General features: G+C 38.5%; 3 protein-coding genes across 5 annotated transcripts in view; 1 reads left to right on the top strand and 2 right to left on the bottom strand.

Moving 5' to 3' along the window:
• The window catches only part of LOC117987678 (cilia- and flagella-associated protein 52), a 28,490-nt gene extending 14,314 nt beyond the window's left edge, over nt 1-14,176 (bottom strand). The window contains exons 1-8 of the mRNA XM_034974706.2: nt 14,093-14,176; nt 13,515-13,777; nt 12,139-12,343; nt 11,734-11,869; nt 10,616-10,764; nt 9,923-10,068; nt 9,193-9,386; nt 6,639-6,787 (exon numbers count right to left, since the gene is read on the bottom strand). Of these exons, the coding sequence (XP_034830597.1) occupies nt 6,639-6,787; nt 9,193-9,386; nt 9,923-10,068; nt 10,616-10,764; nt 11,734-11,869; nt 12,139-12,343; nt 13,515-13,777; nt 14,093-14,138 (1,288 nt within the window). The 5' untranslated portion in view covers nt 14,139-14,176. The remainder of the gene's footprint in view (nt 1-6,638; nt 6,788-9,192; nt 9,387-9,922; nt 10,069-10,615; nt 10,765-11,733; nt 11,870-12,138; nt 12,344-13,514; nt 13,778-14,092) is intronic.
• A 702-nt stretch (nt 14,177-14,878) lies between these two features.
• On the bottom strand, nt 14,879-17,559 carry Det (baculoviral IAP repeat containing deterin). Its single transcript, XM_034974715.2, has 2 exons — nt 17,134-17,559; nt 14,879-15,495 (listed from the first exon to the last, which is right to left on the bottom strand). The coding sequence occupies exons 1-2, from the start codon at nt 17,440-17,442 to the stop codon at nt 15,370-15,372; spliced, it is 435 nt and encodes a 144-aa protein (XP_034830606.1). The 5' UTR covers nt 17,443-17,559; the 3' UTR covers nt 14,879-15,369.
• Nucleotides 17,560-18,633: 1,074 nt separating this feature from the next.
• LOC117987677 (monocarboxylate transporter 9-like) overlaps nt 18,634-21,898 on the top strand; it is a 120,535-nt gene continuing 117,270 nt past the window's right edge. For all 3 annotated transcript variants that reach the window (XR_011237452.1, XR_011237453.1, XM_069502544.1), the window contains exon 1: nt 18,634-18,953. The gene's annotated coding sequence lies outside the window, so the exon portion shown is untranslated. The remainder of the gene's footprint in view (nt 18,954-21,898) is intronic.

Genomic DNA, 21,898 nt, shown 5'->3' on the forward strand with positions numbered 1-21,898 from the left:
TTCGCTGTAATGTTTTGCATGTTTTCAAGGTTGTCAACACCACTTTCCGAAGAACAAAAGTTACAAATTTTATTACATAATATTCGCCCTTTTTACTCAGAACAATTAGCTCTTGTTGACATTAAGTCTGTCGCAATGTTGAAGGAAAAGTGTCGCAAACTAGAGGCTGCGAGGCAGCGTTCCGCCTTATTTTCTGAGCCTACTAACAGTAAGGCAACTTTAAGTTCAGAGTTTGCTTACAAACAAGTGACAAAACAGATAAACACACTTTCAGTCACACCTGCACCTAAGGTTGATACAAGTAAAGGCACTGATTTTACGAAAACAAATAAACAACTATGTTACAAGTGCGGCAAGGGTAACCATTCCTTTAAATTTTGCAGGACAGTTCCGAAATTTATTAGATGTTTTTCGTGTGGACGTCAGAACTTTACAGTAAAGACATGTCCAAGTTGTAGTAAAAAGGCGATTAGTAAACCCGCTCCGGACAAAAATTCAAAAAACTAATTAGTAAGAACTGTGCAGAGACACAAGTAAAGAACTTGGTCATTAACAACAAAACATCCCTTTTACCTGACACAGTTCTGTATTCAGTGGATAAACGAGACTTTAGGCCACATTTAAAGGTTTTTGTTGACGGTTTTGAGATTACAGGTTTACTAGATTCCGGTGCTTGCGCGTCAATTTTGGGTAACCAGGCGCACAAGGTTTTTTTGAGATTCGGTTATAAATTGCATAGCAGTATTGATACCACATTTTCAGTGGCAAATGGAGACAAACTTGATTGCATGGGTTATATGTTTATTCCGATTACTTATAATTCCGTAACTCACATAATAAAATTTTTTGTAGTACCCTCTATAATAGCGGATGTTATTTTTGGTTGTGACTTTTGGAAAACATTTCAGTTAGCCCCTGGAATTTTTGATAATTTAGAATTAATTAAGGCACCTTCTCAATTTTACAATATTTGTGCGATTGATAATAAACAAATTCATACCATCACTTCTTTTGAAAACTTATCATCTCAACAGAAAGAATTAGCCCAGTCTGTAGTAAATAAATTTTTAGATATTTCTTCAGAGAAAATTGGATTGGGTAGAACAAAATTAATTGAACATGTTATTGACACCGGTGATGCCTTGCCAATAAAAATAAAACAATATCCACTTTCTCCCGAAAAGAAGGAAGCTTTAAGTAAAGAGTTAGATAGGATGCTGGAAATGGACGTAGTTACTCCGAGTGAAAGCCCTTGGAATAACCCAGCAATTTTAGTGAAAAAGGCAAATGGAGACTGGAGATTTTGCCTAGATTGCAGGAAATTAAATTCAGTGACAAAGGGGGATTCATACTCAATACCGTACATTCCACAAATTCTAGATAGCTTGAAAGAGGCAAGGTTTTTATCATCGATTGATTTAAGTTCAAGTTTCTGGCAAATTCCGTTAGCTAACGACTCTCAGGAAAAAACCAGTTTTACAGTTCCTGGTAGAGGGTTATTCAAATTTAAAGTCATGCCGTTTGGCCTATGCGGTGCACCAGCACGACAGCAGAGGTTAATGGACCAGTTATTTAATCAAAATTTTTGTAGTGATATTGAAAATGGAATAGTATTTTGTTATATAGATGATATTGTTATTTGTTCTGCTGATTTTGAAACCCATTTAATTTTATTAAACAGAGTTCTGGATAAACTAAAAATGGCTCAACTATCCATAAATTTTGAAAAATGTAATTTTTTTCGAAACTCTTTGAAATATTTAGGGTATATAGTGGATGAATTTGGTTTACGCACAGATCCTGGAAAAGTTGCCGCAGTTTTGAACTTTCCGACCCCAAAAACTGCACAGGAGGTAAAGATTTTCCTAGGCACTTGTTCTTGGTACAGGCGCTTTATTAGGAATTTTTCAACCATCGCTGCACCACTCAATAGACTAACGAGTAAAGGAAAGAACGCACCTAAATTTGAGTGGAGCGAACAGGCAGAGGTAGCATTTAATACATTGAAGAATGCGTTGGTAACCGCACCTGTTCTTGCGGTACCGAATTTTGAAAAACCATTCAAAATACATTGTGATGCTTCTGCATATGGTGTTGGCGGTATGCTAACGCAAGAAACCGATGGTTGCGATCATCCCATTGCGTATGTCAGTAGGAGCCTAAATAAAAACGAAAGGAATTACAGCGCGACGGAACGCGAGGCTCTAGCTGTGATTTTTGCAGTGGAGAAATTTCAGGCTTATTTTGGTTCCAAGCCAGTCACAATTATCACAGACCATGCATCCCTAAAGTGGTTCTTAAATTTAGAAAATCCCTCAGGACGACTCGCCAGATGGGGTTGTAGATTATCACAGTATAATTTTGTTATCGAACATAGGAAGGGTTGTGATAATGTAGTTCCGGATACCTTGTCGAGACTCATACACGTAGATGTAGTTGGTGATCGTAATGATAACTCTAGTCAACAAGTTTTGGTAGATGACTGGTATGACAAAACATTTAATGGCTGTAAAATCAATCCAGCAAATTTTCCGAATTTTTGTATTTTGAACGATAAACTATATCGTTACAGTAAATGTAAATACCAGCTTCTCAGTGAGTTCGACTGGAAAGAGGTAGTCCACAAGAACGACATCATTAGAATTATGCAACAAAACCATGCAGATGCAACTGCAGGTCATTTTGGTGTGTTCAAAACTCATCGCAGATTATCCCTCAGATATTTTTGGCGTGGTATGTATAAGGACGTGGTTGAGTACGTTAAGAATTGTGATACTTGCTCTGCGTATAAACACACGACATCAGCCACTCCAGGTCTGCTAGGGAAGCCTAAAGTCTGCGAGAGACCTTTTCAGGTCATTTCGGCTGATTTGGTCGGACCTTTGCCTAGGTCTAAATCAGGATTTACATTTCTTTTTGTGGTGACGTGTTGTTTTTCGAAATATACAATGTTGTTTCCGTTACGGCGTGCCACAGGTGCCGCTGTTGTTAAAGCGCTAGAGAATTTTGTATTTTTGAACCATAGTGTTCCAGAGACTGTGATTGTGGACAATGGGTCCCAATTTACAGGATCTGAATTCCGTAATCTCATTAAGCGTTATAATATTCCGAAATTACACTACACACCACTGTACACTCCGCAAGTTAACCTTGTTGAGAGGTACAATAAGGTTGTTATGACTGCTGTAGCCGCTTTTGTGAAAGATAACCACAGGTCCTGGGACGAAAACCTGTACAAGGTCCAGTTCGCCATAAACAGTGCGGTTAATGAATCCACTGGATTCTCCCCGTTCTTCCTTGTCCACGCTAGAGAACCGGTCTTAAATGGTTCCTTCTATAAGGACACGGATAAGGAGTACGAGGCCGGAATTCCAAGGGAGGAATACGCAGGAAAGTTTGGAACTTTGGAGGACATATTTGGTCAGGTTAGGAGAAATTTGTTTCAGGCTCATGCAGAGTATGCAACGCATTACAACTTAAGGCGTAGGTCTGCAAGCTATTCTGTTGGGGATATAGTGTGGAAAAAGACCTATCCACAAAGCGACGCTACAAATTTTTTCGCAGCTAAGCTGGCACCTAAGTATGAAAAGTGCAGGGTTGTCAAGGTTTTGTCACCTTTGGTTTATGAACTAGTTAGAGTAGCTGACAACCACCCAATAGGCACTTGGCATATTAAGGATATTAAGAAGTAGATATTTGCCATTACTTAGTTTGGTCTAAACTGTTTGAATATTTAAGTTATCAATATTCAATTAGGAATTTGTATGAGTGTAGTGATGTTCTGAGTTAACAGTTACATTACCATGGTTCAGTTGAGGAGGAATGTAGTGGATGTATGTAGGGATGAATATGTGATGATTGGAATGCTTGTGGTAGACCAACCGGTTGAGAAAGTAAAAATGCAAATATCGTACTTTGGGGATAACGAAAAGGGGGGGTTTTGTGTTTTGTTTTCGTTTTCCTTCTAGATAATGGATCATTTCTGTTATTTTTTCCGATTCTGTTCCGAGATCTATTTTCTAGGAGAGTTATTTCGTTTTTTTTTCTCATATTCCGATTTTGATTCGGTTTTATTTTTCCAAATGGGATAGAGAACGGTTGCCATATCAGATGGACCCGTTCACAACCAGATTTTCCGTATTTGTTGAGTAACAAATATTACGATGGTAGTTTAAAAGAGTGAACCACCGTAGGCCTAGACGCATTCTATCAGTCAGCTGAAGAATGATGCCAAGATGTTTCCACTCAAGTGTCTTAGACACCATGAAGTTTTTTTGTATATATTCTTTTTAGAAGTTAGGGTTGTGTAGTTAAGTATAATGTATAAAACCTTACACTGTTTTCAGTATATTTATTTTGTTAGACAATTTTCCTTGTTAGTAGTAGATGTGCGTTCACGCGTAACTTCTGTGTTTTTTTTTGTTTGTTTGTTTCAGGCAAATTGTTAGTAGTTGTTGGATGACGCTGAGGGCAGCGTGGTTCAACCTGTTGAACCTTTTCGTAGGAGGGGAAGTATTGTGACGTTGTAAATTTTGAACTACTAATTAGCGTTTCGCTTTTAATTAAAATCTATTTTGTTCAAAGTATGTTGGTGCCACCTAGCATCAAGGTGCAGAACTACGCGTGGGTCGATGTTCAGAGTTCATTCGAGCCACAATAGATGGCGTTTGCTTCGTTGTCAATTGTCGTAAAAATAAAACAAAATAATTAAATAAAACCATAATATCATTTGTTTATTGTTAAGTCATTAACAAAACGGTTCTTATAATATATCCTTAGGTTCCGCAAATATTCAAAAATGAATTGGCTTTATGATCAAACTAAATGAGAGCGACCACACTCGGGTTGCGTCTGGCAACACCGATTGCTGAGACTTAGAATTTTCCTGGAGTCAACATGTGAAGACGAATTTTTTTCGTTCCAGGAAAATCTCACTTCTTTTCGCCCATGGCTTCGCCTGGAAAAATACAATAGTATAAAATTTAGTCATCCTAACGTATTTCAATGTTTCATCAATTATGGTGAGTGAAAAATCAAGGAATGTGGATTCGACAAAATGGCGGTTTGGTTAGAGAAAATCCTAATTTTATGATTTCATTCCAGTTCCAGTTATTTTATCTTCCCAAATAAATGAGGATAATGGGTTGTGGGTGGACTTCTGAAAACCATTGGTGGCCAGGAGTTCAATAGGTGAGTTGTGTTTGATCGGGAAAATTCCACGTGTCGAAATTTTCACACAGCACAAATTATAATCTTGTTTTTCTTTGTTACAGGGTTTACGTTTTTAATTTTACGTTTACGTTTTACGTTTAGCTTCAGTTTTCCGTTTTAGTTTTCCGTTTTCGTATTTATTTCTTTTGCACATTCACGTTGGCAACTTAATTCCTATGGATAAGACTTGGTGAAAAATCTTTGTAATGAAACATTTCGGTTGTGAAGAATCAAATAAATTGAGTTTTGGATCTTGGCCGATGCCGTCCAGCTACCTTGCAGTCTTCGCACCTACAAGTAAGCAAATGTTTGTATCCTGCAACAGTTTAGTGAACCTTCTTAGTGTATGTGTACAGTAGGAACCCTGTCTTTACTACTGAGCTTTTATTTTGAAACAATTTTATGAATTTTACTGTGTCATTGTCTATTCCATGCCAATGGCATCTTAAACTTAAAACATAGATCTTATGTACTATCTACCTAAGTCATTCTAATGTATCTAAATTAAGTCTTGGCATTAAGCTAGAATAACTAAGCATTATTAGCCATCATTAAGTATTAAGCGACCCCGGTAAAAGTTACATTAAAAACAATTTTGCCTAACATCTAGCAAATTTCATTTATAACACCTCATATGCATTACAAGGGAGTCGACGGCTAGCTTCTATTCTTTACTAGGTAGATAGATCAAGTAAAGTAAATTATTATTTTCCTCTAATCTTTGTAAGGTGGTAGATTATTCCGTATCCGGGTATATTTCTATTCCGCCCGATTTACCACCCTTACAGTTCAGTTTTGCAGGATCCAGTAAAAAGCTGGTCCCGCAAACTGGACTGCCGTGTGAACACGGTTGCATCATGGCGGGCGCGGGGCGGGGGCTGCCACAACTCCACTGTCCCGCAAAAAACAGTGTCCAGCAAAAAACCGCACGCAGGAAGCCGTGTGAAGAATGCTATTGCAATATATGTGTGATTAAACGGGATCCCGCTTTTTACTGGACTACGGATCCAGTTTCTAGTGACAAAACCGAATGGCTCAATTCGACCGGATCGGCTTTTTGCAGGATCCCGCATGCGGGATGCTCGTGTGAACGCTAGCATATAAACACATTCGCCATCAAACGGGATCCTGCAGGAAAGGGATATCTAGTAATGATAATTTAAATCATTTTAATCCTATTCTTATTACCTAAAATTGTATTTGCAATACCCTGACAGGGTCTCATGTATTTAGCTTTTAGCTTTAAGCACCCACCATCAATAAATGTAAATGTACATGAAAGCAAATAAATAAATCTGAATCTAAATAAATCTGAATCCTGCAAAAAACTGAACTGCCGTGTGAAAGGGGCGTTACCTAGCGTACAAAATGCGTACTCGGTGGTGAGTAAGGGAGAACTCACCAGAGGTGAGTAAGGGAGAACTCACCAGACACAATAGATTTCCCATCGGCCGAGAACAGTACAGCCGAGCAGGAGAAGTTGGGCACTACGATACGTAACAGTTCCTGAGCTGTTTCCACGCACCACACGCGAACGTCGCCGCCGCCCGCCGTTGCAAACACACCCGACATACCTCTGGGAACAAACCAACTGACATCAGTGACCAGTGGTAGATGCATTCGACTATTCGTAAGCACTTGTAAAAGTTTATACGAATTTTTTTTTTTTTTTTTTTTTCCTTATTGTTGAGTGCCAATTAGCTACTCAATAGGCTACTTGACAATTTTTTTAAGTTGGTCTTAAATGGTTAATATTTGTCCTATTATATCAAAAAAATTAACACTATATTTTTTTGTACACAACAGTATAACCACAGGGTTATACTGTTGTTTACAAATGCATGACGTCAGAGCACAGATAATCTATCGGCCAAACATGGCCGACAGTGTTTTCACCTGTCTAAGAAAAATATTTTTTTAAATTAAAGTTTTACGGTTTTTAGGGCGCAAAAAAATATAGTGTTAATTTTTTTGATATAATAGGACAAATATTAACCATTTAAGACCAACTTAAAAAAATTGTCAAGTAGCCTATTGGGGGGCTGGTTTTCAAATGTGGCCCCGTATATTTTTCTGGGGTGATAAAAATGAAAATGGAAATGAAAATGAAAATCTTTTTTATTCGTATAAACTTAAGTGCTGAAAGAACACGTGAACAAAGTGTCATATCTCAAATCAAGAAAGACTAAGATGCGTCAGTGGACAATTTCTTAGTATATAAGATAATTTATAAGTTTAGGTTAAAATAAAATTACTTATTAGTCATACATTAGGCTAGATCTAAATATATAAAAGGAAAAGCTGACTGACTGACTGACTGACTGACTGACTGATCTATCAACGCACAGCTCAAACTACTGGACGGATCGGGCTGAAATTTGGCATACAGATAGCTACTATGACGTAGGCATCCGCTAAGAAAGGATTTTTGAAAATTCAATCCCTAAGGGGGTGAAATAGGGGTTTGAAATTTGTGTAGTCCACGCGGACGAAGTCGCGAGCATTAGGTTGTCGTAATATAATAGGCTACTTGACAATTTTTTTAAGTTGGTCTTAAATGGTTAATATTTGTCCTATTATATCAAAAAAATTAACACTATATTTTTTTGCGCCCTAAAAACCGTAAAACTTTAATTTTAAAAAATATTTTTCTTAGACAGGTGAAAACACTGTCGGCCATGTTTGGCCGATAGATTATCTGTGCTCTGACGTCATGCATTTGTAAACAACAGCATAACCCAGGGTTATGCTGTTGTTTACAAATGCATGACGTCAGAGCACAGATAATCTATCGGCCAAACATGGCCGACAGTGTTTTCACCTGTCTAAGAAAAATATTTTTTAAAATTAAAGTTTTACGGTTTTTAGGGCGCAAAAAAATATAGTGTTAATTTTTTTGATATAATAGGACAAATATTAACCATTTAAGACCAACTTAAAAAAATTGTCAAGTAGCCTATTATATTACGACAACCTAATGCTCGCGACTTCGTCCGCGTGGACTACACAAATTTCAAACCCCTATTTCACCCCCTTAGGGATTGAATTTTCAAAAATCCTTTCTTAGCGGATGCCTACGTCATAGTAGCTATCTGTATGCCAAATTTCAGCCCGATCCGTCCAGTAGTTTGAGCTGTGCGTTGATAGATCAGTCAGTCAGTCAGTCAGTCAGTCAGTCAGCTTTTCCTTTTATATATTTAGATCTAGCCTAATGTATGACTAATAAGTAATTTTATTTTAACCTAAACTTATAAATTATCTTATATACTAAGAAATTGTCCACTGACGCATCTTAGTCTTTCTTGATTTGAGATATGACACTTTGTTCACGTGTTCTTTCAGCACTTAAGTTTATACGAATAAAAAAGATTTTCATTTTCATTTCCATTTTCATTTTTATCACCCCAGAAAAATATACGGGGCCACATTTGAAAACCAGCCCCCCAATAGGCTACTTGACAATTTTTTTAAGTTGGTCTTAAATGGTTAATATTTGTCCTATTATATCAAAAAAATTAACACTATATTTTTTTGCGCCCTAAAAACCGTAAAACTTTAATTTAAAAAAATATTTTTCTTAGACAGGTGAAAACACTGTCGGCCATGTTTGGCCGATAGATTATCTGTGCTCTGACGTCATGCATTTGTAAACAACAGTATAACCCTGTGGTTATACTGTTGTGTACAAAAAAATATAGTGTTAATTTTTTTGATATAATAGGACAAATATTAACCATTTAAGACCAACTTAAAAAAATTGTCAAGTAGCCTATTGTGTAAGAAAAACGTATTCATCGTTATCGTAATCGTCAACTAATTCTGCCCATTGATTGGCTGTGAAAAAATGTAAACAGCGAATCAACCAATCAAAGGGCAGAATTTTTTTATTTATTTATTACTTGCTTGGTCAACTTAGTCAGGGGTCACCTAATGCTATTTTCAGGTGCGAAGTCATCGTTCTAGCAAGTGCTCGATTCTTACCTCGGGAAAGCGATATCGTTAATGGCACAGCGATGGCAAGTGACCACCAGTATGGGGTCGAACGTTGCGATGTTGATCGCGTATATCTCACTGGTGCGAGTGCCAGCTAAGAGGAGCCTCTTATCGCCTTGCAGCGATGGCGACACCATGAGCTCCAGTGAGGTTATACTGCCCATTAGTTTAGTGGTTTTCAGCTGAAAGTAGGTAACAAATAAATAAATGTTACTTTTTAATCAATGTTTTATTCAACAGATCTAATATTATTTGATTTCCAATCACATCCTGATAAATAATAAAAAACGATTCCTTAAACTATTTACAGCACGCGACAGAAATTGTACATTTAAATATATAAAACGAAAAGGTGGACCTGACTGACCTTACAAGGCACAGCTCAAACTACTGGACGGATCGGGCTGAAATTTGGCATGCAGATAGCTATTATGACGTAGGCATCCGCTAAGAAAGGATTTTGGAAAATTCAACCCCTAAAGGGGTGAAATAGGGGTTTGAAATTTGTGTAGTTCATGCGGACGAAGTCGCGGGAATAAGCTAGTCGGCCTTTAAAATAACATTTCGGCTTTGTAGAGCGTTGTCTCTGTCACTCATACCTATATGACGGTTTGTCGATCGCAATGACAGGGACAACCCTCTACAAATCTGCTATCTATCTGCAAATGTCGATGTATATTACTTTCTGCCGCGCGTACTGTACAGAGTTGTTCCTTACTGCTCTAAAATGTGGTCGGTTCGGGTCTAGTATCTTTCCTTTAGGAAATTCCCCTTTCCAGTTGATTTCGTCCAAGATGTCTACCGTGCCGCCTCCCGCGCCCACGATCAAGCAACCATCTGACATTATTAGTATAGCTTCTATGCCTGAAATAGGAAGAGCCTTTAATTAGCAATTCAGCCCCAGGAGCTCGATTGCGATAGTTTTTGGAATAGTAATTGCGATTTTAATAAATTATGATGTACCTAGGTTTTCCGAAATCGACCTACTGATCCTAAGGTCCAAGACACGGGTCTGCCCGCGAAATTCAAATTTAATTTGGTTTTTCACAATTTGTAAACTAATGCGACAAAGTAGACTTATGGCATTCAAATTTCACCTCTAGCAATATCACCTTCACAGGTTTATATAAAAAATCTTTACGTGAAAGTGTGCAGTTTAAGAAATTAGTCAAAATAATGACCAATTTGTGAGTAGCTCACGTCAAACTCATTATTTTGATTAATTTCTTAAACTTGACACTTCTTGAGATGATACTGCTTGGGGCTCAATTTGAATGCCATAAGCCTACTTTGTCGTATTAGTTTACAAATTGCGAAAACCCAAATCAAATTTGAATTTCGCGGGCAGACCGCATCTTGCACCTTAAATGAGTGTCCTTTACAAATTATCTTTTCAAGGTAAATGATATACCTTGGCTGTAACAGACGGAGTCGGGGCGTTTTCCTTTCCTCCAGGGCCCGCACTTGGCGAGACAGCCGAGCAGCGCGGGCTTACAGTTCGCGACACTGGCAGTAGGGTCTGATGGGTAGTTGATCGAGAACTTTATCATGTCGCCGGAACTGAGGAACAAGAAAATTAAACTAAGTTACGAGTTAAAGATGGGCGTTATTGGCTATTTCTGGCAACGGTTAATCAACAGTTATTTAGTTTCAATACCAATATTGATAACCATTGCCGAATATCGGTATCAGAGTTGTGTTTCAACTAATTTAATATGCGCAACGCGCAGCGGTTTCCGTAGTAGTAACTAAGCTAGCTGCCGTATCAATACCGTCTGTATAGCTAGCGCGCGCATATTCACTAAAATAAAACCAATTTTACTTTCATGAATATCGTGAAGTAATCACAACCTTAAGTTCATAGCAGCAAAGTTTAATTATAATGATCATTGACATAGGTCAAACTATAGTGGACGCCTGCACGAATAGTTTGACACAATCCAGTTAACCAAAAACATTTCACGAAGATTGATAAACCAAAGAGGACCTTATCTCTATTACTCTAAGCCTAACTGTATTAAAATTGATAGATCAAAGTGTAATGGACAAGTACTTGTACAGTTAAGCCTTAGCTTAATAGAGATAAGGTCGGCTTTGGTTTATCAAGTTCTTAGTTACTAAGCCGGTAGCCAATAACCGCTCCTTCTCAGCTTTCAGTGAAAAAAAGAAAGAGAAGGCATAATTATTGCGTTTCTAGTTACCAAAAAACCAAACAATGCATTGTCAGTTGCCAGTTGGCAGCGTTGCGTTGTCAGGTGGTTTGTCATAGATGATAGCTGAAAACCGTTGTTAGCTACGACAATAACGCTATGGTACGCTATAGGCACGGCAGCGGTGTTCAAGTTAAGCTATAGCGGACACATGTCTATTACGAGTATATACATTTTAAAAATCGGTACCGACCATAGTACAAAATATAAGACCTTTATGTGCGAGACTCAATGACGGACAGCGCCATCTACATGAGTATGAGTAAACTAATTATTTAATCCTGAACACGTTTTACAGAGAAGTTTACAGAGAACTCACGTGGTGCCAGCGTAGCCGAACACGTCGTCCTTGCTGACCGCTATGCAGCGCACGCAGCGCCGCAGCTTGCCGAGGGTGACGTCCACCACGTCGAGGTTTTTACTCTCCGCTCGAATGTTCCACACGCGGAGGTTGGCTGGAATTTATGGTTTCTATTTAAGGAAGAATCAAAACAATAAAGGGCTCAGTTTCGCTAAGCTGAGTTTGTAAATAACGACGAAAATATAGTGCTTCGTTATTTTCTTTCCCGTGGGTATTTCGAAAAATCCAGCCTTGTTCTTTGTCTACATTATAAAGGGAATATCTGTGTTAAATTTCACCTTTCTAGATTCAAGCATATGGGCTAGTCGTTGATGAGTCAGTCAGTAAGTCAGGACTTTTCTGTTGATAGTGTACATGACTCACAGTCGCCCCCAGTGACGAAGGAGTTGACCCTCAGGCTGAGCGGCGTCAACGTCATGGCATCGCCGGTGGTCTGTCGCGCCGCGGCGGCAGTTCCAGTGGCGGAGCCTGCGATGCAGTCCCACAGCACCACGCAGCCGTCGTCGCGCCCGCCCAGAGATATCATGTAGCGCTCGTCTGATGAAAACGCTAGAGCTTCTACACGCACCTTGAAACATGCGAGAGACTATTGACATAATGATGCAAACATTTTAAAAAAAATGTAATTTAGCCTCCTCATTTCTGACTCGAACCGCTAAGATTTAGAGCACCCTTCCAGCATCAGTTTTCCCCTCCAATTATATGGGTACCTTCAAGTCAAGAGTAAATAGGCATCTTCCAGGCAAGCGCGCAATATATTCCATCTTAGGCTGCATCATCACTTGCCACCAGGTTGGCAACAGCCAAACACTGGTCTGTAAGTTCATGATCATAATTTAATTGTTTTTTGGTGATGTAACCACAAATTCACGGTTTTCAGATTTTTCCCCGAATGTCAGCTATAAAACCAGCTACCTGCCAAATTTTATGATTCTAGGTCAACGGGAAGTACCCTGTAGGTTTCTTAACAGACCGACAGACAGACAGACAACAAAGAGATCCTATATAAGGGCATTCCGAACCAGTGGTAGATTCACTTGACGATTCGAAAGTACTTTCTCATAGTATTGAATAGAAACTGGTAAATTCTATTTCTATTCTACTAAAGCGCAGCAGCAGATGACGCCAAACGAGTCACAGGGAGCCCTTGTGTGGTGGCAGTGCAAGACCGTGGCGTGTGGAAGTCCCTACAAGAGACCTATGCCCAGCAGTGGACGTCTATCTGTTGATGATGGTCAAAGCGCAGCATGCACGAATTTTTTCACTATAACGGCGATTACGCACTGCTCTTCCGTCATCTGATTTATATCCGTCATCCGTAATAATACCAGCGATTATCTACGACATACAGGACGCGGGAGAAAGTAATGAACATAGACCTTTAGAAGACATTTCTTTCTTTGTAGAGCGTTTTCTGTCACTCATACCTATATGAAGTTTTGTCGGTCTCAACAACAGAAGCAACGCTCTACAAATCTGTTTCCTCTTTCTAAAGGTCGATTTACATTACTTTCGACTGCGTACTGTACTTAAGCTATCTTATAATATGGGCACCTTCAAGACAAGGGTGAATAGGCATCTTCTAGGCAAGGGCGCTCCACCTTGGGCTGCATCAGTCTGATTGCAGCCAAGCGCTAGTCTATAAATTTTAAAAAAAAAGCTTTCATACAAAACAAAAAGGAACGTATTTTCACGGACTAGGATCGGATGTGTGCGTAATCGCCGTAAAGAATACAAACCTTGTGTAACTCATGGCTGCCAATACAAGTTTTCTTCTTAAAATCCCACACTTTCGCCGATGCTTTGAAGCCAATATGGTTGATCTGGCCAGAACCTATAAATGTGCCCCTTGGAGACACGGCTACGGTGGACACACCGTTGGTGTGGCCGCTGAGGAAGCACATCTTCTTGGTCTTCCATTCTTGCACGCAGACCTTGTTACCCATAGGGTACACGATGTATTCGCCATCAGGGTGGATTTTTAAACCTTTGATGGCTGAACCTGGAAGAGACTTGGATATTTGTCGACCTTATTTTTATTTTTCAGATCAGTACAAGTTAACCCTAGCCTGCAATCTCACCTGGTGGTAAGTAATGATGCAGTCTAAGATGGATGTGGGCTAACCTGGAAGGGATATGGCACCTATGGCCCTTTGGTTTCAACACGGCATCGCACCGGAACACTAAATCGCTTGGCGGCAAGATTTTGCCCGTAGGATGGTACCTAACTAGCTGCGGGAGAAACCTCCAACCAGCCCAAGCCCAGGTTTGCCGTTTGATCCCGCGTAGATAGGTAATAATATAAGTATTTTCTCACCATCAAAACCTATAATAGCATAGGGCTCCAAGTTTTTCACATCCATTGCCTAATTAATCAGTCTTCTCAAGTTATTGTAATAAAGGCCTAAAATTAATTACAAAAAGAAATCTCCAAGTTTTGTAAACAATTTGAAAGCTTCAGTGTTGTCATGTTTTGATGATTTCAGTTGCTAGGAAACATGGTTGCTATGGGAATCTCGGTATTATGCAAAGAGTATATAAACACTACGCAAAGAGTATGTACTTCATCATCATCATCAACATCAACCGATAGACGTCCACTGCTGGACATAGGTCTCTTGTAGGGACTCCCACACGCCACGGTCTTGCGCCGCCTGAATCCAGCGGCTCCCTGCGACTCGTCGATGTGGTCCGTCCACCTAGTGGGGGTCTTTCAACACTGCGACTTCCGGTGCGGGGTCACCATTCCAGCACCTTGGGACCCCAACGTCTATCGGTTTTAGGAACTATGTGCCCTGCCCATTGCCACTTCAGCTTCGCAACCCATTGAGCTATATCGGTTACTCTAGTTCTCCTACGGATCTCCTCATTTCTGATTTGATCACGTAGAGAAACTCCAAGCATAGCTCTCTCCATCGACCGCTGAGTGACTCTGAGTTTTCTTATGAGGCCCATAGTTAGCGACCATGTCTCGGATCCATATGTCATCACTGGCAACACGCACTGTTCGAAGACTTTGGTCTTCAAGCACTGAGGAATTTTGGACAAGAAGACATCTCGGAGCTTCCTGAACGCTATTTTTTTATAAGGACAAATAAATATCTCTAAAAATATAAAAGAACAATTTATTAGATACAAGAGTAAATTTATTGTTAATGCTGTTGTACATACACAATCTCTAAACTAAATTGACAGGTTTAAATCTAGGTTTATATACATACTTTACAGTTATTATGAAAGGGATAACAATATAATTAGAAGACCTAGATGCAGATAGGTAAGTCTTATAGCACAAGTACAGGAAATCATTCCAAATCCGTGAATTTGTGGCTGCATCGCAAAAAAGCAATTAAAATGTGTCCTTGAACAAATAATTTAATAAACCACATCATAGATGGCGCTGTCCAGTCATCAACTTACACAAGGTTACAAGTGCATGGTGGGCAAGGTCTGGGATTAAAAAGGGTTCTGTACCATCGTACAAGAGCACGGTAGTACAGAACCCTTTGTGTATTTTATTCCCCTTGTGAGTTCGACTAGCACTTGGCCAGTTTTTATGAACAGTACATAATAAGTTCATGTCAAACATTGCAATCACTTTCTTTTGAGCTGTCGCTTCAACAGCCTCGCTTTCTCATCAATTTGTTCGCAGGCTAATTTGGCAACACGCTTCCTGTCATTGATTACGTACTGCTTTACTACTGATACGAATTCAGATAGCTGTAACAAAGAAACAATCTATATAAGTCGCGCAATTTAATATTGCGCTGGAACCATGTCTCATTAAAATCGAAATGACGTCATTTTGACGTCAGCCGAAATAAAAATATGATTGTAAGCTTATTTCGTGGTTTAACGACATATTTTAATGTATATAACGGGTACATACCACGATTAATTTTTGTTTTTATTTGTCGATATTTCAACCCAATTGCACGGGTAGTGGTCACGACGGGACTGCGGTGCTGCGAGAGATAAAGTTCGAGCTGTCAAGGGCAGTAGCGAACTACCCTCTTTCTTGTTCTTCTCGCTGGAACTTCACGAGCAATAATTAATCGTGGTATGTACCCGTTATATACATTAAAAATATACCATCAGCTCGAAACTTCAGTCTAGTGATGACGTCACTAAAATAGCGGCCACGCGCATTAGCAATTTGCGGGACTTAAACTAATACAGACGCCCGCGCCGGCAGAATTAGCGGAACACAAAAAAAAGGAAGAATTAATTTTTTTTTTTGTAACACTGGCCAGTTACGTTACTTTTTTTAAAATTCTAGTACCTACTAATTTTGAAAATTCTTTCACCAGTAGAAAACTACATTATTCCTGAGTGACATTAGTACCCTTATTATAAATACGAAAGTGTGTTTGTTGGTTTGGCCTTTAATCACGTCGCAACGGTGCAACAGATTAACGTAATTTTTTGCATGGGTATAGATAAAGATCTGGAGAGTGATATAGGGATTTTTAAAAATACTTAATTCTACGCGGACGAAGTCGCGGGCATCAGCTAGTAGAGTATATTTAATTTTTTTTTAAATTAGACATCACTCTCTGAAAATTGTAATAAGCTACCTGTGCGAAGCTGAGGCAGGTCGCTAGTCTCTATATATAAAAATGAATCGCAAAATCTCAAGAACAGCTGAACCGATTTCGCTAATTCTTTTTTCATAATATTCCTTGAAGTACGAGGATGGTTCTTACGGAGAGATTTTTAAAAAAAAAATCCTGAAAAAGAATCGACTGTTAGGCGGTAAGAAATTCGCAGAGGCAGCTAGTAGTTTATCAAATCCTATGGAGGAAGTATAACCTGGACTTGACAAGACGTAATAGTTACACGTACAGCTAGAGATACATTTTATAACATACTAGCTAACGCCTGCAACTTCATCCACGTGGATTTAGGTTTTTAAAAATCCTATGGTAACTCCATGTTCTCCAGGTCTTTAACTATATTTATCCAAAAAATCACATCAATCTGTTGGTCTATTGGGGTGTGATTGAAGGACAAACCAACAAACAAACAATTTTCAAATTTGTAATATGGGTCTCAAACTACAAGCTTATAATTCGCTATAGTGCTTAGTGCACAATTTGTGCATTGTGGCATGTACATGATGAGTGTGTGATGAATTATGATGCTTCCCTAGTAGTGGGAAGGCGGGCGGTACATATCACAATACACATGCTGCACGTTGTACTATACAGATTAGTTTGTTTTGGCAAATCATAGCAAATCAAAGCTTCTGGTTCTTAATACAGCATGGACTTCCGCAAGTAACACCGGCTTCTATCCAACAACAGAAGAAGCCGACAACAACTCTGCCGGCAACCTTTAACTAGTGAACAAACTTACCAACAAATCATCTTCTTTCTTGCCAAGTTGTACAAACGCACACATCGCAGCATGGCTTTTATGCTCTGCCCAGGGATCATCGCTCGCTTCCCAGCCGTCCAGCTCCTTGCCGCAGAGGAAACACTTCGCAGCATCTACGTCTTCGTCACCAGTCGCTACAGAATAGAATCCAGCCTCCGCCATGTTTCGGATGTTACACTTTTCTTTGTCACTAAAAGGCCACTTTTTAAACGTTTTCAAGCGTTCGTCCACCAGAAAGAGAAGAGGGCTTTCCAGGTTGCTCAAAATGTTTTCCTTTTTGTTGAGCATTTTTAAAGAAACAACAAAGTTTACTTTCAATGTTTCTTGGTTTCTGGTTTGAAAAACAAATGCAACCGTTTACCGTTGAAACCCCTTTGTTTGAAATGGAAAGTGGAAACTTCAAACTTGACAATTGTGAATTGACATTGATAGGAAATTAGGAATTAACTTATTCATCCAAGGCACAGATACAAGGAATTAACCTTAATACGTAGACGGAGTACAAAATCTAGACAAAGGAACGTTTGCTTTCTCATTCACAGTAAAAAGAGAGCACAAATAAAGTTATTAATATGATAAACAGACACGCAGCTAACCTATTTTTTGTACCTTATCGTGTAACCGATTTTTTTCAAGAAGTTGAGTACAACTAGAGTTGTATAGTCTAGTTGCAAAACAAACTTTTAGAATTCGTGGCATCATTGTATTTCTCATTAGTTATTTACTTGTTTTCACATAAAAAACGTTTGTTACAAATATTGTTGAGGTGTTTATACAAATATTCACTGGTACTAAACATTGGTAATCCGGTATTTGACAACTAGTCAAATCAGTTGCAGTAGGTATGCGAAATCCTATGAAATGCCGGTATGTGACGTCACAATCATTTGACGTGCTTTTTTTAGTTTAATCGATAATTTAAAATGGTTGTCATACATAAAACTAACAAAGGATGTGGAATTTACGTATTTTGGAAGACGCTCTATTTAATAATCACTGAGAAATAATTTATTTTTGACAATAATATAGTCGCTATCTCACACGTGGTTAAACAGTACTTAAGTCTAGCTTTTTTAATCAGTCTACGCCTTAATAGAATTAACACCACAGATTAACACAGTCATCGTGCCGGCGACTGGCGATGCTGGGCGATGCATTTTGGATTTTTGTAGAACAGACAAAAAAGTGAAATCTGAAAAATGAATTATAAAATTCATTAGGTAGGTATATAATTTTATAAACAAAAATTTACATTTTTCGATTGCGTACCTACATATTGCTAATTTTATCTTGTCTATACATTTTTAGATTTTTTCTCGCTTGGTGTAAAATCTTTACTTCGCATGAAGTCAGTTTGTGGTCTGTGATTCCTACCCGCGCCCCGCACGTCACGCGTCAGCGTCACGTCCGTCAGCCCGTCAGCCGTCATGGTCATACGTCATACGATTTCAACTTGCTTTTTTGCGTTTATCGTTCGTGAAATCGTGAAAGTAATTTTGGTGTTTGTGTTTACGTCTGCCCTAGTTGAATTATATATTAACGAGATAAGATAGCCTTAGGATTTGTAATTAAAGCTATTCTATCAAAACTAAGATATAATTAAGTGAACAAATCGTAAAATCATATCTTCCAAAGTAGTGAAACGAAATAAGTGCCTAATATTTTTGTACGAGTCTTTTGTTAATTTTAATTAAGTAAATCGTCTTCAATTTGTTATCGTACAGTGTTTAGTGTTTTGCGCGGCTTCTGCGATGGTCCGAGCTGTTTTCTAGCATTTTCCAGTCCCGTTCAACGTTTTGGTGAGTACAAAACTACAAATAGTCAATATTTTATTATATTATTACTTTAGTACATTTTCTACTAGATTGAACTTTGACGTAAGGTTAGCGTAATTAAATTAATATTACTTTCTCAATGATAATATTTTACTTTCGATGAGAAAATATAACGACAGATAATATTAGATACCTTGAAAACCACATTTTTACCACATGCTTTTAATAGAATGGCTAGATATTTCGACACGGTTTGAAGGACACATGAAAAGTAGCTCTTAAAAACTCTTGGTTTAGTTACAAAACTACAAGTTTATGACTTTAATTTAAGTACTCACTTTACTTGAATAATTACTAAGTAATTAATTTTTTTTAAATTGTAACAGCTTATTAATGTATCTAATATTGTACATATGCTCAGCTCTCTCTCTCACATATAAATTAGGAAGGTTATATATAGGTTAGATCAGCCATGCTTCTACAATATAATTTGATATAGTATATTTAGTTCTTAATTACTTACCACAAAAGCTACATATTAGAAATACACAAATCAAAAATAAATAAACATTTAAGTACATTAAATTTACATTAACCTTTAAAGAATTAATATCTATTATTTACATAAACATTGTGAGAAAACCTGCATGCCTGAGAGTTCTCTATAATGTTCTCAAAGGTGTGTGAAGTTACCAATCGGCAAGTGGTCAGCGTGGTAGACTATGGTCAAAACCGTTCTCACTCTGAGAGGAGACCCGTGCTCTGTAGTGAGCCGGTGATGGGTTGATCATGATGATGATGATGATTTACATAAAAACACCATCCAAGTGCTCATAAATAGACATGATATCCAATGCACTGGCACCATTGCCTTGCTAGCGTCACTATGGCTAAACACCTCATTCTGAGAGGAATACTCAGTAGTGAGCCGACGATAGGTTGGATTATGATGATGATGATTACCTTGTTGCATAGCTAAGCTTAGCCTTTGACCTTTGAGTCATTTCAAAATGCCTAAATCCTTTACCTGCCAAATAAGTGCAAAGTGTAAGGAGTGGGGGTTTTTTTTAACAGTGACATTTTTAGCTGTTGCTATTTACATTGCAACATCTTAAACTCTAATGTATACTAATCAAATCTAACTTAACATATATCTAGTTTTTTAGGGTTCCGTACCTCAAAAGGAAAAACGGCACCCTTATAGGATCACTTTGTTGTCTGTCTGTCTGTCTGTCTGTCTGTCCGTCTGTCTGTCAAGAAACCTACAAGGTACTTCCCGTTGACTTAGAATCATGAAATTTGGCAGGTAGGTAGATCTTATAGCTGACATTTGGGGAAAATCTGTAAACCGTGAATTTAGGGTTAGATCACACAAAAAAAAAAATTAAATTGTGATCATGAACTAATAATTAGTATTTTTAACTTTCGAAGTGAGTGACTATATCAAGTGGGGTATCATATGAAAGGTCTACACCTGTACATTCTAAAACAGATTTTTATTTATTTTTATGCATCATAGTTTTTGAATTATCGTGCAAAATGTCGAAAAAATACGACTGTAGTACGGAACCCTCATTGCGCGAGCCTGACTCGCACTTTGCCGGTTTTTTACCAACATCCAGTTCATCCTCTATCGTTGCATTACACATCTTACAGGAGTGGGTTCGACAATAATATGTCATCAGGTGGGGTTTGAATTGCTGACCTTTTGGATTTCAGTGTGCTTCTTGTCTGTTAAGCTATTGAGCCTCAACCAGAAATATTGCTACCATCATACATTTTTAGGCTTCCGTACCGATAGACATTGGGGTTGACCCAACGTCTATCTGTTTTTTGAACTATGTGGACTGCCCATTGCCATTTCAGCTTCACAACATAATATGTTGGTTACTCTGGTTCTCCTGTGGAACATGTAGAGAAACTCCAAGCATAGCTCTCTCCATCGCCACCCCTGAGATTTCCTATGAGGCCCATAGTTATCGAAGGTACATAATTTAGATTCAGAATCCACTAGAATTTTTATGTACTTTCAGATCATGTGTGTGAATTCTAAAATAACTGTTATCACATACATCAGACATCTTTTGGCACCAAATATGTCTCACGGTTACTTACTTGGTGATTTGCCAAATTCTCATTCAATATGAACATCTTACATTTAATATTATACTTAGTAGTAGCTGATGCCTGTTTATTATTCTAATCCCATATTTGATAGCTGTGATAGCCTAGTGGTTAGGACGTTCGCCTTCTAATCGGAGGTCGGGGGTTTAATCCCGGGTATGCACCTCTAACTTTTAGGAGTTATGTGCGTTTTAATTAATTAAATATATGCTTACCAAACTTACTTGATCGAACTCCCAACCTCCGATTAGAAGGCGGACGTCCTAACCACTAGGCTATCACAGCTTCCTCATATTCATCATCTAGTAGGTAATATTACTCAAATTGCTGTAACCAAATCTCATTTGGCATTCATTAATCCTACCCAGTACACGGGCCTATATGACGTAGGTCGGAAACCGGGACCGCTCCCGGGACGGCAGGACGGCGGGACGGGAGGATCGATGCGGTGACGCACTGCGGAGTACGGCTCGTCCCGCAGTCCTGCCATGCTATACATATATCGTCGTGTATTCATATATTAATTACTAGCTGATGCTCGCGACTTTATTCGCGCGTTCCGATTAGAAGGCGGACGTTCTAAGTGATTTAGGACACATTACCATCCTAGGCAATGTGGCCTAAACAATAGAGTTACCTCTCGAGACAGTTGACAAAATTGATTAATTTAATATCTTTCTTTTCTAGAATAATCGTATAGAGTAGGCATAAAATTTTCAGACCGATAAAGTAAGGAGTTACTAAAAATTGTTACTAAAAAGCGAATGTGGTTCGATTACTGAAAGAAAGGGTTGTTTTTAACTTAATAGGATTCCGGCGCTAAATACGGCTTCGTTCTGATAAAC

The sequence above is a fragment of the Maniola hyperantus genome, chromosome 13, assembly GCF_902806685.2.
Source record: "Maniola hyperantus chromosome 13, iAphHyp1.2, whole genome shotgun sequence".
Classification (NCBI taxonomy): Eukaryota; Metazoa; Arthropoda; class Insecta; order Lepidoptera; family Nymphalidae; genus Maniola; species Maniola hyperantus.

Bases quoted from the DNA above. Each gene is read 5' to 3' on its own strand.
- Det (XM_034974715.2), bottom strand. From the start codon at position 17,442: ATGCTCAACAAAAAGGAAAACATTTTGAGCAACCTGGAAAGCCCTCTT. The intron at 15,496-17,133 runs GTAAGTTTGTTC...TCTTTGTTACAG, and splicing joins AGAAAGAAGATGATTTGTTG to CTATCTGAATTCGTATCAGT.